At 39.8% G+C, this 16,804-nt stretch overlaps 1 protein-coding gene and 1 long non-coding RNA gene across 2 annotated transcripts in view; one reads left to right on the top strand and one right to left on the bottom strand.

Moving 5' to 3' along the window:
• Positions 1–2,668: 2,668 nt before the first annotated feature.
• On the bottom strand, positions 2,669–15,682 carry LOC132014241 (uncharacterized). The gene is made up of 4 exons (XR_009403247.1): positions 15,529–15,682; positions 9,270–9,364; positions 5,219–5,368; positions 2,669–3,829 (listed from the first exon to the last, which is right to left on the bottom strand). It is a non-coding gene; the product is annotated as an uncharacterized LOC132014241 (long non-coding RNA).
• Positions 15,683–15,765: 83 nt separating this feature from the next.
• PKHD1L1 (PKHD1 like 1) overlaps positions 15,766–16,804 on the top strand; it is a 157,202-nt gene continuing 156,163 nt past the window's right edge. Inside the window, exon 1 of the mRNA XM_059395052.1 lies at positions 15,766–15,915. Coding sequence (XP_059251035.1) covers positions 15,843–15,915 — 73 coding nt within the window. The 5' untranslated portion in view covers positions 15,766–15,842. The remainder of the gene's footprint in view (positions 15,916–16,804) is intronic.

A 16,804-nucleotide genomic window follows, 5' to 3' on the forward strand; every position in this document is an offset into this window, starting at 1 on the left:
TCAGAGAGAGGAGGAAGCAGGCTCCCTGCTGAGCAGAGAGCCCGACGCAGGACTCGATCCCAGGACCCTGGGATCATGGCCTGAGCCAAAGGCAGAGGCTTTAACCCACTGAGCCACCCAGGTGCCCTGCTTCTGCCCGCTTAACTGCCTTAGTTCACACAAATTATGCAGCGGGCTCCTAAGGTTTCCTGCTGTAGCTGTTGATGCTTTCTCCAGTGACTCTTCCACACTATTACCTAAGTGACCTTAACTAAAAGGCAAGTGTCATTCTATTCTACCTGAAATTTCTTGGTGGCTTAGTTTATAGTGCAAAATTCAGGCTTGACCGTAAGCAACCAGGTTTGATATTCTCATTACTCGAAAGAGTCCTCAAAAGTATCAAGTTAAATCATCCCTAAATACAAAATTCCATCAACCCTGAAAGCCCTTTTACTTCTCTCATTCCTACTTCACCTTCAAAATTCAGCTTGAGTAGCTGCAAAAACATTTTAACATTCCTTTGTCTGGTTTAGATTCCCAGCCACTTTTTTTTTTTCCTGTAAGAAGCACCTGTGCATAATTTCTCTTCACCACACTGGTACTTGAACTTCGCATACATCTGGAGGAAAGGAAAAGACTTTCTGACTTTGCATGATACATATTTGTAGATGGACAAGGGAGTGAACATTATGGGAGCACAAAATAAGTAACAATAATACAATCGGGTATCGAGAAAAGTCTTCACGTTAATTTTTTTATTTAATGTTCCAGAGATACAATTTTATATTTCTGATGCATTTATATTTTAAATGTAGTCTTTGAACTAACTGGACTTAGTTATGTAAAGAACTCTCTCTCTCACACACACACAGTCAAAAAACCTACACAAGAGAGTTTTTGTTTCATCTCTTAAAAAGCAATGATCTTAAAGCAACGATAACTATATTCATTGTTCTGTTGCCCATTATCAAAAAGGAGACCACCTTAAATGGTGAGGCAGAAATGTTAAGAACAACAGTCCCTATATTTTATAGTACTGTATGTGAAAACAAACCAAAAATTGGTCATGAAGCTTAAAGAGGATATGGAGATAAGAAAATATTTTGAAATGGAACAAAAGAAAGTTGAATTGAAAATATAGCAACTGAAAGTACAAAAGTATATAGTTTTAAGGTGATAGTGCCAAAAACTGCCCACCTCTATGTCCACTACCTCTAGGTTTTTTCGACTGCTTAGGAATAGTCTTGTTTGCATCTAGAACTATTGGTATTTCTCAAATAAACCAATTTCTTGGCTCCCATCATTGATTTATGTAAACTAGGAATACATTCTTCAAAGGTCTTGCACCATTCCATGTTCAATGTCAGTAATTAAACAATACGGTCACACAACTGCACTGGGCGAGTAAAATACTAACTAAGATGACTATAAGCTACTCTTGTTTAGGATTAAAGAAGACCCAACTGAATTATTTATGTAATCACTTTGCTTTGGTGTTACGAGTGTATCATTTGGTTGAACAGTGCCAGGGTAGGCCTGGGTGATGCTGGGGATTGGTAATCAGATATGGGACTTTTCATAACTTGATAAAAGACTCCATCTAACTTAAGAGAATTGTGACAGCTGCTCAGTAGCTGGTGTTGGAAATGATCCAGTGTGCCTGTGTGTGTGTGTGTGTGTGTGCGCGCTTTAACCCTTCTTGTAAATGGCTATCTCATATTACTCAATGACTTCATAAAACCCTTCATATTACCATCAGAAACCACACAAGTCATTGGATAAATCCACCAAGAAAACTAACAGGTGCAGGCAGGCAATTAGAGTTCTGGTTTCATCTATGACACTGAATTATCAGGTAAGACCGACTCTGCTGCATAACAGGTCTGATAATTTTATATGGCAAGAATAAAAATAAGTACAAAGCTTTAATACTATTAATAAGATGATCATAAAAGCAATGTGGATTAGAGTTACTCCTAGGGAAAACTCTAGATATATGTGGTTATTTACTATTTGCGTTCTAGAGTTATATAGATAGATGAATTACGCCCTGTGTGGAAAATAGCTGCTTTTGTTTTTCAGGAATTCCTATATAATATTGATTACCATGATAATATCTACAAGAATGAAGATAACCAACATATCTTGGTTGGAATGGAATACATCTGTAAGAGCACTTGGCAGGGAGGATTGAAATTATCTGTCGTCAGTTTTACCCTCATGCTTCTATGACACAGACTGTATACCATTTATCTTTTGATCCTAAGTGCCTAGCAGAATTCTCCATAACTTCTTTTCAAGAAATGAATAAATAAATGCAACAAAGAATGAAATTTAGCATGTGCCTGTTTATTCCAGACTTCAAATTATATTTGGTTGTTCTGCCCGTCAGCCACCAGAGGGCACTTGAAGCCCATATTTTGGTTCTACCTGGAGCTCTCTCTAACTGAAGTGTGTAATTTCAACAGGCTTAATTCCAATTCGAGCCAGATTTTTCGAGATGGAAGTGTTATTGAATTAAAATTTATATTTTTAAATTATTTTTATTGACATATAATGTATTATTTGCCCCAGGGGTACAGGTCTGTGAATCATCAGGCTTACACATTTCACAGCACTCACCATAGCACATACCCTCCTCAATGTACATAACCCAGCCACCCTATGCCTATTCCCCCAACCCCCAGCAACCCTCAGTTTGTTTTGTGAGATTGAGTCTCCTATGGTTTGTCTCCCTAATGCGAGGATCTCAGAATGTGCTTCTGGTATCAATTAAGATAAAGCTACTCTAAGATGTGTTATTTTACTGGTATCATTTTCTGAAGCCAATTCATTATTTCTGGCAGCAATTTGATTAAAATAGCATATGTCATGACTGAAATAGTTCTATTTCAGCTATTTTGCTAAAAAAAAAAAAAACATAGTAAATTTTTAATAAAAAGTGAAAGAAATTTTCCAGTGTCTTATTTCCCTGTCATCGTGTTCCTCTTTTACAGAGTTCTTTTAGAAGGAAATAATGCCCATATTTTCATTTCATAGTATGTCAGTGTTTAAAAAAAGAAAGTATAAATAGAACATTATAGAGTGCCAAAACCCTGTAGACGTTCAATGAATGTTGGCTTATGTTGACAATGGTAAAGAATGTCAGTTAATGAAGGCAGATAGATTCTGCACTCAGAGTGAACTATTGTTCATAAAATAACTTTATGTGAAGGAACTGGTGCCAGTACTCACCACATTCATAAATGCTTTGGCTCCGTGCCTGAATCACCAGAATTGAGTGCTAATACATGGCTTCCAGTTACTGCATACCTCCTTAATCTAAAATTATTTGTTGAGGGCACATCTTTGAGAGTTTCTCCTTTCTAGGCAGCAACTTATATCAAAATTGCCCTTTGACAAAACAAGAGGCATAATGTAGAGTAACTGAAATAGAGACGTCCATTAAACCCGGCAGGTGTGCAGGCGATCTGGGTAGTGATGGACACCCGGTAATCTGAGGAGCATTCAGTTCAGCTACTCCGGCCTGGGAGCACGCACTCTGCTTCTCTTCTTGGAGCTATCGCTGAGGGGCTTAAGGATTTCATTAGTTACATGTTCTACCTGACAGTCGTCTACCAACAACTCGATTCCTTTCTGCTGGGGATGCTGAGAAGATGATAAAGTATGAGACTCATAAGTGCTCTTCTTAGGAGGTGTAACATCAAGTCAAAATTATGGTAAAGGACTTTACAAGTCCTTGTGTATAATATATGCTGTACTTGCAGCAATGGTGCTCATGAAACAGTTTTGTATATAGCATCTCTCTCCCACATCTTCTCGCAAGCGAAACACTGGGCTTTCAGCAGACCTGTAGAGTGAAAAAGGACAGGTGTATTCCCCAATCAGCCGCCTTTCCTATGTTCCTGACCCAATTCTTTCGTGTTACAGAGACTTTGTAGAGACCTCCACTCACCTAAGCACCCTTGGATCATTACCCTCACTCCCTTCAGGTTCTCTTTCCCTTCTTACCCATGTAGAGTTGAGGGTTTACTCATTCAAACTCCCTTACACATACACTGCAGTCACACACTGTCCTGCTTAAATGTAACAACCCTGAGAGCTTACTCCCTGCATCATTTGATCACCTGAACTTTGTTGAAGAAAATTACTCAAGATTTTGAGAAGTCCCATTCTAAAATAACAATTACAACATTCTGAAAGACAGTTAACCTGGACTTATCAAAAATGTTAATGTCCTGGGGACACCTGGATAGCTCAGTCAGTTAAGCCTTCAGCTCAGGGTCGTGGGAAAGAGTCCCACACAAGGCTCCTCGCTCAGTGGGGAGCCTGCTTCTTCCCCTGCCTTCCACTCTCCCTCTTTGTGCTCTCTCTCTCTCTGACAAATAAATAAATAAAGTCTTTTTTAAAAAAATGTTAATATCGTGAAAGAATAAAAGACCAAAAAAATTGAAAAGGGAAAAAAGGAAAGAAATGAAGTTCAAGAACTGTATTATGTTAAAAATAGAACAAAGAGGGACGCCTGGGTGGCTCAGTAGGTTCAGCAGCTGCCTTCAGCTCAGGTCATGATCCCAGCATCCCGGGACCCAGTCCCGTGTCGGGCCCCTTGCTCGGCGGGGAGCCTGATTCTCCCTCTGCCTCAGCCTGCCACTCTCTCTACCTGTGCTCACTCTCGCTCAGCTCTCTCTCTGACAAATAAATAAAATTTTTAAAAAAGAGAGAACAAAGAGATATTTGTCTTTTTTTTAATAAGATTTTATTTATTTGACAGACAGAGATCTCAAGTAGGCAGAGAGGCAAGAAGAGAGAGAGGAGGAAGCAGGCTCCCCACTGAGCAGAGAGCCTGATGTGGGGTTCAATCCCAGGACCCTGGGACCATGACCTGAAAGCGGAGGCTTTAACTCACTGAGCCACCAAGGCACCCCGAGATATTTGTCTTTAAAGGAACAGCGCCATTTATTTCCTCCACTTGTGCTCTGAATCCCAGAACTCTCTCTTTCTCTAATTATAAAATTAGAAAATTGTAAATATTGGCTATAGTATCAGTGTTTTAAATTTGCTGAGTGTTACATGTGTATTCACAAGGAATGACTTTGTTTTCCATGATGTGTTCAGGGAATGAAGTGTTATATGGTAACTAACTTTCAAACAGTTCGACAATAACAAAAGCGCTTATACTTAATAAGGAGAAAGAGAGAGAATGATAAAGAATATGAATCTAAGGGAAGGGTATACTTACCACAGACAGACTTGATGGTTAAGCCTCTGCCTTCAGCACAGGTCATGGTCTCAGGGTCCTGGGATCGAGCCCCGCATCGGGCTCTCTGCTCAGCAGGGAGCCTGCTTCCCTTCCTTTCTCTGCCTGCCTCTCTGCCTACTTGTGATCTCTCTGTGTCAAATAAATAAGTAAAATCTTTAAAAAATAAAAATGTAAAGGATATTATAGTTACAAATCTGAAAAGAACACTTTGGACTGCCCCAGAATGCTACTACACCTCCCTAGTACACATTTTCCACTTCCCAAAATGCCCGTTTCCCCCAGTCTCAGCCCATTAACAACACTGCTTCATGCTTTACCAAGGAACAGCAGCAGCGAGGGAAGAACCCAGCATCACCCCATCTCCAAACCCTATCAGCCTTCTTGAATCTGGACCCAGACTTCTGAAAGTCTTTCCTCCACTTGTGCTCTGAATCCCAGAACTCTCTCTTTCTCAGTAATTTCTCTCCTGAGATTATTCCACTCTAGATTTTTCTATCAGAAATGTCTCCCTGTTTTGCATCAGCCCTGACAGCAGTGATGTAGCCTGGTATCTTGCATCTTTAATTAAAAAATATATATATGTATGTCTTGGTCACAGCTCTTCCCCAAGGAACAGCACCATTTCTTTGCTCCCCTTCAAAGCAAGGAAAGCTTCTAAACTGAGTCGTCTATAGGTACTGCGTCCACTTCTCTCCCACTCGCTCACTCAACTTGGGGTTATAGAAATTGACATTCCACTGAAGCTATTCATGTCAAGGTCAAGAGAAAGAACTACTTTCGTAACCCTTTGGCAGCATTGGTAACAAATGACCACTCTCCTTCCTCAGACACATTCTTCTCTTGATTCTTATGCTGTGACACTATCCTACTTTTCTCTTAATTCATGGCTGTTTGCTGCCTCCGAGGATGCTAATGTCTCTTCTTTTAGACCTTGAACTTCTCAAACCCCCATCATGTGACTGAGCTCTTCTCTGTCTCAGGAGTCCTTGACTGTTTTGTGTTGCTTTGGTGCTCATATGAAGTCTATCAATTCTTTCTAATAATAATATATTTAAGACAAAATAAAATTCTTCGAGTTACACAGGAAACTATATTAAAATATAAATAGATTTCAAAATATATGTATGATATTCATCTTAACACAAAAATAAGGCAAGCATTTCAAATACAGGTAAGCTTAAAATCCTATCTTATTTTTGAAATAACAACTTCAAATTTTTGTTTAATGGTTGTAAGTACTGAAAATACTGATTAGACACTTTTTTTTTTTCAAATGGAGTTAAATGGAATTAAAAAGTTTCTTTAGCTCACTTTGCAAGGCCAGGAAAGCTTGCTTCAAAGAACACCAGGATTCTCAAAGGCTTTTTGAGTTAAATTTCAACTATAATAAGATTTGGTCCTAAGATCAAAGATCATGGTCTAGGACAATACCTTCAATAGAGTTTATGTCAGAAAGAAAAGGATTGTGGATCTGTGGTTCAGCTTTAATACTATCAAGATAAAAGTAACTTCTAAAAGAATCCTCAATAGTTTCCAATTGTCCATAGATTTCTCTTTTTGAAGAAATCGACAGTCATCTCAGGATGAAGCACCTTCCCTAGCATTTCAAAGTCTGGCATTCCTCACTAGCTGCTAATCCTAGAAACCTTATAATTTTTTTAAAGTAGAAGCCACATTGGACTTGAAAGCTTTATCTATTCATATGGTTAAAAATAACTTCCAGGTGAGCCAACTCATAGACAAATCTTTTTATTTTTTTTCAAAGTGTTCAAAACGTGGTTTCTTTTCTTTTAGAGAAATTAAAACCAGCCATCCTTAATTCAGACAAGCATTTAGGTCTTGTTCTCAGGGAAAGTCAGTGAACTTTGATAAAGATGTACCTCATACATTTTTTTAAATTAAATTAAATTAAAATTTTTTCCAGTGATCCATAATTCATTGTTTATGCACCACATCCAGTGCTCCATGCAGTACATGCCCTCCATAATACCCACCACTGGGCTCACCCAACCCTCACTCCCCTCCTGTCCAAAACCCTCAGTTTGTTTCTCAGAGTCCACAGTCTCTTATGGTTTGTCTCCCCCTCCGATTTCCCCCAACTCACTTCTCCTCTCCGTCTCCCAATGCCCTCTGTGTTATTCCTTATGCTTCATAAATAAGTGTAACTATATGATAACTGACTCTCTCTGCTTGACTTATTGTACCTCATATTCTGATCCCTTTTCTTGACAATTTTTAAGTTCAATTTTTCAAGTTCAATTTTTCAGAGTAATTATCAGAGGATAATGTTTATGACTTTTATACTCATTGGCAAAACGTCTCTTGAAACTGTAAGAATATTCTTAACTCCTAGCACATGTCTGTGTTAAAAACAAAGTGATGACTTCATGAGGTGCTTCTTTTTTCATTAAGGCAAGAATACCGGATGTATTACCAAGTATTACTACAATCATGGGAGGAATGTAGTGCTTTTTTTTTTTCCCCCCGATTGAAGTTTTGTTTGGAAAAATAATCTTCACAAGAAAACAGAACAATAAAACAACTTTTCACAACTTTGAACCTGTCAACGGTCTTGATCAGTTTCAAAAGAGACTCACAGAATAAGAATTCTTCTAACCACATACTCCAGGGGAACACTGAGGTTGTCAATTCCTCCACTGTTTGTTTCAAAATTTTACGATATTTTTATAATTCTACCCTGAATGAAAACATTTGACACAAGAACCTCTCCTGGATTTCTGTTGGTTTGCAACCTTGGGAGCTTCCAGATAAAATCTGAAACTAGCCCCTGCACATGGAGGGGGAAGAGAAGGAAGAAAGAAGCAGGTCAGTCCAGATTAGTAGGTGGAAGTTTTTTGTTGTTGTTGTTTTTTGTTTTGTTTTTTGTTTTTATTTTTGTTTTTGTTTTTTGTAGGTGGAAGTTTAATAAGCAAGGGAACTTACATAGGAAGCTTGTCTTGGGCATCAGCAGAACAAGATTTCTGTACTATCTGCCAGAATCTTAAACGTTTATATAGAGATCTTAACTGGGTTCAGTCATGTATGCAGTCCAGATGGTCTCAACAACACCTCACTCTTTCAAGGCTGCGTCCCTGTTCCCATTGTTCGCGCAGTTCAAGGACACAGAAATGGTGGGCAGAGTGTACATTCCAAGGTCAGGGGAAGGTGTGAGGAGCCTCCAATGCCTGGGTCTAGCTCCTGGGTCAGCTGGTGGCCACAACCTCTCCATCAGCTGCTGCAACAATTTCCTCTGTTCCACTTCAAAAACCAATCGGAACATTTTTAGTGAATACGGCTGAATTAGAGTCTCTCTCATTTTATACGACATTAGGAAAAGTAATTTTGTTAAATAGAAATTCCATTTTGGAGGTATCCTAGCTTTTTATCTTGAGATTTTTTGCATGAAAAAACTGCTATTTGTAAGAACTTTTACAAATAAAAACACTGGTGGCATGATCCATGAAAGAACTAATTGACGAATATGACTTCATTCAAATTTAAAATTTCTGCTCTGCAAAAAATTCTGTCAAGAAATTCAGAAGAGAAGCTACAGACTGGGAAAAAGTATTTGCACAAGGTATATCTGATTAAGGACTGTTATGCAAATATACAGAGTTTCTTAAACTCAACAATAAGAAACCAAAAACACAATTAAAACATGGGCCAAAGACCCCACCAAAGAAGAAATATAAATGGCGAATAAGCATATGAAAAGTTGCTCCAGGTCATTATTTCATCAGGGATATGCAAATAAATGAGATGCCATGACACACCCATTAGAATGACCAAAATCTAGAACACGTCGAATGCTGGGGGAGATGTGGAGCAAGAGAAACCCTCTTTATTCATCTCTGGTAGGAATGCAAAATGGTACCATTACTTTGGAAGATAGCTTGTAAGTTTCTTACAAAACTAAACATACTCTAAACCATGCACTCTAGTAATTAAACTCCTTGGTATTCATCCAAATGAACTAAAAAGTATAGTCACATAAAAAATGCATATGGAAATTTATAGCAACTTTACTCACAATTGCCAAAACTTAAAAGCAAACCAAGATGTCCTTCAATAGGTGGATAGAAAAAAAGCCTGTGGTACATCCAGACAATGGAATATTATTCAGCACTAGAAAGAAATGAGATATTTAGCGAATTAAAACTTAAAGGCATACTACTAAGTGAAACTTAAATGCATATGACTAAAGTGAAAGAAACCAATCCAGAAAAACTACATACTGTATGATTCCAAACATATGATACTCTGGAAAAGAAAAAAAAACTATGAAGACAGTAAAAAGATCAGGGTTGCCAGAGATTGTGGAGAAGGAGAGATGAATGGAACAGCATAGAGGATTTTTAGGACGACAAAACTAGTCTTTTAAAAAAAATTATTTAAATTCAACTTAGTTATTAGTTTCAGGGCTAGAATTCAGTGATTCATCAGTTGCATATAATTCCCAGTGCTTGTACACCAAGTGTCCTCCTTAATGCCCATAACCCCAGTACTCCATGCCCCACCCACCTCTCCTCCAGCAACTCTCTGTTTCCTAGAGTTAAGAGTCCCCTACGGTTTGCCTCCCTCCCTGTTTTTACCTTATTTTATTTTTCCTTCCCTTCCCTTAAATTCCACATATGAGTGAAATCATACTGTATTTGTCTTTCTCTGATTAATTTCACTTGGCATAATACCCTCTAGTTCCATCCACGTCATTGCAAATGGCAAGATTTCATTCTTTTTGATGGCTGAATAATATTTCATCGTGTGTGTGAGTGTGTGTGTGTGTGTGTGTGTGTGTGTCTGTTTATAATTTTATTCATTTGAGAAAGAGACAGAGAGAGTATGAGCAGGGGGAGGGGAAAGCAGACTCCCTGCTGAGTGGGGAGGCTGACAATGGGCTTAATCCCAGGACCTCGAGATCATAATCTGAGCTGAAGTCAGATGCTTGACTGACTGAGCCATCCAGGTACCCCATGACAATGAAACTAGTTTTATGAAACTTTAACAGTATATACATGTTGTTAAAAATTTTTCCAAACCCACAGAATGTACAACATCAAGAGTGAACCCTAAATTATGGACTTTGGATGATAATGTGTCAATGTAAGTACATCAGTTAAAACAAATGTACCTCTCTGGTGGGGGATGATGAGAATAGGGAAGTCTCTGCATATGTGATGTTGTGTTAATTCCTTTAAGTAGTGATGAGCATAAATGATGTTTCAAGATATCTCCTGCAATTATAATCTTATATGAAGATATCTATGATTTCCATTGATAACACAGATACCAACACTACTGTGGTTTGTTGTCTACTTTAGTAACTGAAGGGGATGCAAAATAAAGTTATACTTTTTTCCCCCATCTAAGTTCATAAACATCTGCCCTCCTGAGATCTTAGCTGGTCTTATGGTTTCACTTCCATCTATACACTGCTGAATAATTCCACATTTTATTTGTTTACTTAACTCTAAGAATAGTTAGTGTTTGCTGAAGGCTTAGTACATGCTAGGCACTATTATAAGCACTTTGGATTTACTAAGTAATTTACTTCCCCAAACACTGTCCGGTAATGTTCTATTCTCATTTTACATAAAAAGAAACCTGGCACAAAGATGTTAAGTAGTTGGCCCAAGGTTTCCCCATTGCTGAGTGGCAGAGTGAAGCATGGGGCACTGGAAGTCTGCCTCCAAAGCTCGTGCGCTTAGCCTGTAAGTAACCCTTCTCCTAATCAGCACCTCACACTCAGGTTGGACAAATCAGGTGTCTGAATCATCTACTTCCAACTGTTCCTCCTCCAGGCTTTGCATATTGTAGTAAATGATGCACGATTCACCTAAGCATTAACGCCTCAAAGCTAAGTGTCCTAGCTTTCCCTTGCCCCACCACTAACCTATATCCAGGCATCTGCCCATTTCTTAACAATTCCAGTCCTTCCTTTCTAATTCCATCCTCATCACCTCTAGTCAAGATGGCTACAGCAGCATCCTAACCTGTCTTGTGTCCATTCTTGTCCCCAATTTAATCCCTTACCAAGAGTGCACTCTTGATGCACTCTTCCAAATCTACTCTTTCCGCATTTTCACCAGCAGCTAATTTTCCATATCTAGATGTTGAGGACCAAACTCTTGCAGTTTTGTTGACCCCCTCTTTTCCCTCTTACTTTGTCAGCAAATCTTATCAACTTAGTTCTCAGATATACACAGAACCTGACCTCTTTGCACTACCAACACTGTTACCATCCAGGTCCAAGAAGCCATTATTCTTGCCTGGATTATTTGCATTTATCTCTGAATTGATCTCCCTGCATTGGCTCTTGCCCTGTGCAGCAAAATAGCATCTGGGTATGTCTTCAAAAACATAAATTAGATCATGGCATATTTCAGCTTAATATTCTACAATGGATTCCCATCTCACTCAGAGTCAAATACACAATCCTGCATGATAGGTCCCACACCAAACGCACTCCCTCCTCCTGGCATTGGCAATTGTTCTGAAGTGTTTGGAATGCTCTTCTCCCAGAAGTCCATGTGGCTACATAATTCTCTTTTAGATCTTTAGATCTGTACTCAAAATTCACCTTCTCTGTGACAACTTCCTGGTCCTCCTATTTAAAACTGCATCACATTCAATAACCCCCCTCACCCACACACACATGGGGTATTCTTCCTTGCTTAGGTGTCTCTCCCCAGCATGTATCACTACCTAACGTTTTTTTATATTTCACTCACTTATCTTGCTTTTTGACTCTCTCCACTAAGAATGTAAGTTCTGTGAAGACAGATTAAAAAAAAAATTACTGCCCTATTCCTACTGCCTCCATACTGAATACTTGTTGAAGGCATGAGAAGAGATCAAACCTATTCTTGTGGGTACCTCCTTTCGTTCATCGTCTCACAATTAGGTCTAGAGTCAAAATCAGGCTCCCGTACACAGGTCATTTTCCAAGTTAAGTGAATTCACAAGTGAAGCCTTTATGCCTTTTAGCTCTGAAGAGTTCTTACTCTTTATCACTTTCTAATTGCTCTTATTTCTTTTTTTAATAAATCGATTCTTTTTTTAAGAGTTTATTTTTTTACTTGAGAGAGAAAGAGAAGGAGAGCACATGCACACCAGGGGGTGGGCAGAGGCAGACTCCCCACTGAGCAGGGATCCTGACATGGGGCTTGATCCCAGGACACTGGGATCATGATCTGAGCCAAAGACAGATGCTTAACCAACTGAGCCACCCAGGTCCCCTTCCAATTACTTTTAAATAGAAGGACTGACAAATTTATCATGTCTCTTTTTTCATCATCAAGGCAAGCAGGACCAGGCAAAATAAAAATGGGGATTCCCTCATTCAGAAATTACTAAGGATTTTGCAATGAAGCCAGCAGAGCATTAAACAAAGTATGGGGTCTATGAGACCACACGTGTCATACGCCCATGATGCTCGCCCTATGGTGAGCTTTTGTTAGAGATGGATTTTTTTTTTTTTTTTAACTTACAAAAGCAAGGACTTTAGTGATCAGGGGTTGCCTTTTCTTGCCCATGGTCCATGATGAATCTGTATTATAAAGGTCTAAATATTCTAAAGACTAATATAATTTAAACCATTAGTTATGTAAGCTACATACTCACTTTTTCTGGTTCCAAGTTGACTTTTTAGTTATATAAATTTCTACCTAGTTATAATTGTTTAATGCCACATTATCCCTTCCACTTATTTAATAATTAAGGTAAAAATACCATACTGGTGGAATCTTTTGCTAGACATTGATTTATCATATAAATAAGCACTTTTAATGGGAGAAATGTTAAAGATGCTCATTCATTCAAGAGTTGAGTAAAAATCTATATATGCAAATTACAGTGCTTGGCTTTTTAAGACATTTAGGTATATGACAGGAAAGCAGGCATTTTGCTGAAAGCCAGTTAGCCAAATGATCAATTTGCTGAATGACCAATTTGACAAATTTGCCGAATAAGATGAATGTAATTTAACAGCTTGAACAAATTGGTGAAATATATAGAAAAATTATGCACACATTTTTAATATTGACTATCATAATTGGATTATGAATTATATATGGATATGTGTATACTATATATATATGTATATATATACTTGTGTCATACTTACATATATACATTTATTCATACATAGAGAGTTAACTTGTTACATATGCATATTATATGAAATGTATATAAGTTACACCTGAGTATAAGCACTGAGTGGCTCAGTCGGGTACATACATATAAGAAGACTAGCTATAAAGGAAGTAAAGATATCTGAAAGGGACTATTATAATCTGGAAGGGACCATATGGTTTGTATGAATTAAATAGAAAGATGAAATAGGACACATGGGAGGAATCATATTATATACTAAATATTGTGTGACATTTTCTGGTTGATATACTCTGAGCATTTTGTAAATGAATCTTAAAAATATTAAAGCTTTGGCAAAACAGTAATCAACATACAATGGTTCCTAATCACTTATGAATATATCTAAAATGTAGAACAGTCTTCCTCTCTGTTATAAATAACATGGATTACTTCGACAGCAAAATCTGCCTATTTAAGTGGTTCCAGATTAGAAACCACTCCAGGGGGTGCCTGGGTGGCTCAGAGGGTTCAGCCTTTGTCTTCAGCTCAGGTCATGGTCTCAGGGTCCTGGGATCAAGCCCTGCATCGGGCTCTCTGATGAGCAGGGAACCTGTTCCACCCTCCCCCCCCATCTCTCTGCCTGTCTCTTTGCCTACTTGTGATCTCTGTCAAATAAATAAATAAAATCTTAAAAAAAAAAAAAAGAAAGAAAGAAAAGAAAAGAAAGCACCCCAGTATATGACATGAGACAGTTTTTCACTTACTTCTGATTTATTTCATAATACCTTTGAATGACATTTCCTACCTTTTTAATACTAAAAACATTTAAAATATTTTAGCATTATCTCACCTATTCTTTGTACTCTGTTGTAACTTATAAATTCAAAAAAAAGTCAGAATTTTTAGTTAATTGCACTTAAATTACTTTTTTAATAAAATCATCCAAAATTTAATTTAGGTCAACTTAATTTAATCCTAATTTGAAAGCATCAGAAAGAAATCAAAATTAACCAATAATTCTAATTTTTATTCCCGTATTACATTTTATTTTGGTTTTTGATATTGAAATGCATACTTCTACACATTTCACAACTAATAACTTGAACATTTTTGTTAATGCTGCTAACTAATTCTTGGTAAAGTTGTTAATTATTGCAATACAACAGTGCAGTCTTTACATTTAGTAAATGTGGCAAAGAGTTAATCAACAAATTGGCATTCAACTAGCTGATTTTCTGCTAAGTGACCTAGCTGGAGGAGGAAAGGGTGAGTAGAAGCTGCAGGAATAACAATTCTCAGGAAGATGTAAGAGAAAAATATGACATAGAAGTGATGGGAGAGGTAGGAAGGCACCCAAGCCTCTTGAGAGGGATGGAATTTCAAAAAAGATGCTTACATGTCGCATGCTGCAAAGAGTTCCAAGATTAAGAAGGTCAGCGGCGCCTTGCAGGCACTGTTTTCAGTAGGGTGCTGACGGGGGCAGTCAATTTGCAGAAAATTATGAGATGAATGTAATTAACCAAATCTAACAACAACAAACATTAACCCCCAATGAGACAGATAGAAACTCTTTAAGAGCGAGGATCTAACTGTATTAGTGTAGAGCTCTCTCTTCTATTTCTTCTCTCTTCCCTCCCAGTGAGAGTAGTCTGATTTGGTAAACACAGGATGCTGAGTTAAATGTGAATTTCAAAAAGACAACGAATAATTTTTAGTACAAGGATATCCCAAGCATTGCGAACCCTCACTCGAAGTGTGCTAGATTGGGGACCATGGAGGGGCTAAGAGCACTGGCTGCTGGAGTCCTCACCTGCACGTAGACATAGGGCTGTGGGTAAGTTACCCAAACTTCCCGCGCCTCGGGCTCCAGGTTGGAACAACCGGGATAGTAACAGTCTTCGTAAGGAGTAGTAACAGTAACAGCTCTTTGGGGATTATTGTGAGTTGAAGTCTCTACAGCACAGGGCGTGGCGTTTGGGGCAGGCAGAGAAATCGATACGTGTAAGAATGGTTGTCCATGAAAGGAACAGCACTAATTCATACGAACGTAAAGGGGGAAAATGTGTGGGATTTGTGTATTGTCCACCTGGGGATAGTTAATAGCCAAAGCATGCAGGCAAATGAACGTATGTAGGCCTAGAATTTTAAAAAGGGGAGGCGCCGGGATTCGCGGAAAACCTGCCCCTGATCCCTCTTACCAAAAGGAGTGGAGACATGACCCTCATTGGGGACAGCCTTGAGACGTCGGCACCCAGGTCTGAGTGTGGAGGTCCGACGACCACAGACCGGTCGGGGCCGGTTCGGTTCTCCAGCGCTGGGGTAGCTGTAACTGCCAGCAAATCGCAGAGGGGCCGCGGGACAGGCCGGGGCGGGGCGGGCCCCGGGTGGCGGAGTCCGCCTGCGCGCGTGGGAAGAGTCGCGCGCGCGAGCGAGTCGCGGTCCCGGAGCGGAGCGCGGCGCTGGCGGCGGCCGAGAGCGAGCGGCGCGCGCAGGCTGCGCGACGGACGCGGCGATGGGACACCTGTGGCTCTTGGGAACCTGGGGCTTCTGGGGGCTGCTCCTGTGTGCCACGGACCCCCGCGCAGGTAATTCCTCCGGGGCGCCAGGGAGGCAAGCAGAAGTCCGTGCAGACGCAACCCTGGCTTTCCCGGGGCCGCGGGAGAGAAGGGACTGCCCGGCACCAGCCCTGCGCATCCTGGGGACCTGGGACCCGGGACCTGCAAGGCAGGCCTAAGGGACAGACAGGCAGGCAGACAGACAGACACACAAAGAAGAAAAGAAGAGGAGGAGAAGAGAAGAGAAGAGAAGAGAAGAGAAGAGAAGAGAAGAGAGAAAAGGGATTGCTCTTAAGTCTTAAGAGTTACTGCTTGAATTATGGAACCGCACCGCCCCCACCCACAAGGGGCTCAATTGAAAAAGACACTGAAACTTGGCTGGGGGTGGAGGTAGGGGGCACAATCCGAGTCCTCTCTCTTCTCTTCTTGGGTGTCTTTCCCCCACCGAAGAGAGGGCAGTGTCCCCCAGTAGGACAAGAATGGGTGTCTGTGCCTGGTGTCAGTCACTTTAAGGGGCAGCTGCCTTTGCCTTCCAAGTAATACCCAGGAGAGGGTTGGAAGAGCCTGATAAGATAAGAAATTGGAGTTGGCGGTGGAGATAAGGGAGGATGAACCTGAGATAGGTGGAGAGCAGCACGGTCTTGGAGATAGGATCCAGAGCCCTCGCCGGAGTTTCCTGCTCTTGGCTGTGGGCTGCTGGAAGTTACGAACGTGCCTGAAGCAGAATCAGCCTTGGAGCTCTTGGCGAAGTCAGACCCCTGACATTTGAAGTCCGTGCTAAACTTTTTGCCGGCAGGAATGACCTGTATGATTATAATTTCTTTAACCTTTTCTCATACATCTACTTGAAACAGTAATTTCTTTTTTTTTTTTTAAGATTTTATTTATTTATTTGACAGACAGGGATCACAAGTAGGCA

Source organism: Mustela nigripes, chromosome 3 (genome assembly GCF_022355385.1).
Source record: "Mustela nigripes isolate SB6536 chromosome 3, MUSNIG.SB6536, whole genome shotgun sequence".
Lineage (NCBI taxonomy): Eukaryota > Metazoa > Chordata > Mammalia > Carnivora > Mustelidae > Mustela > Mustela nigripes.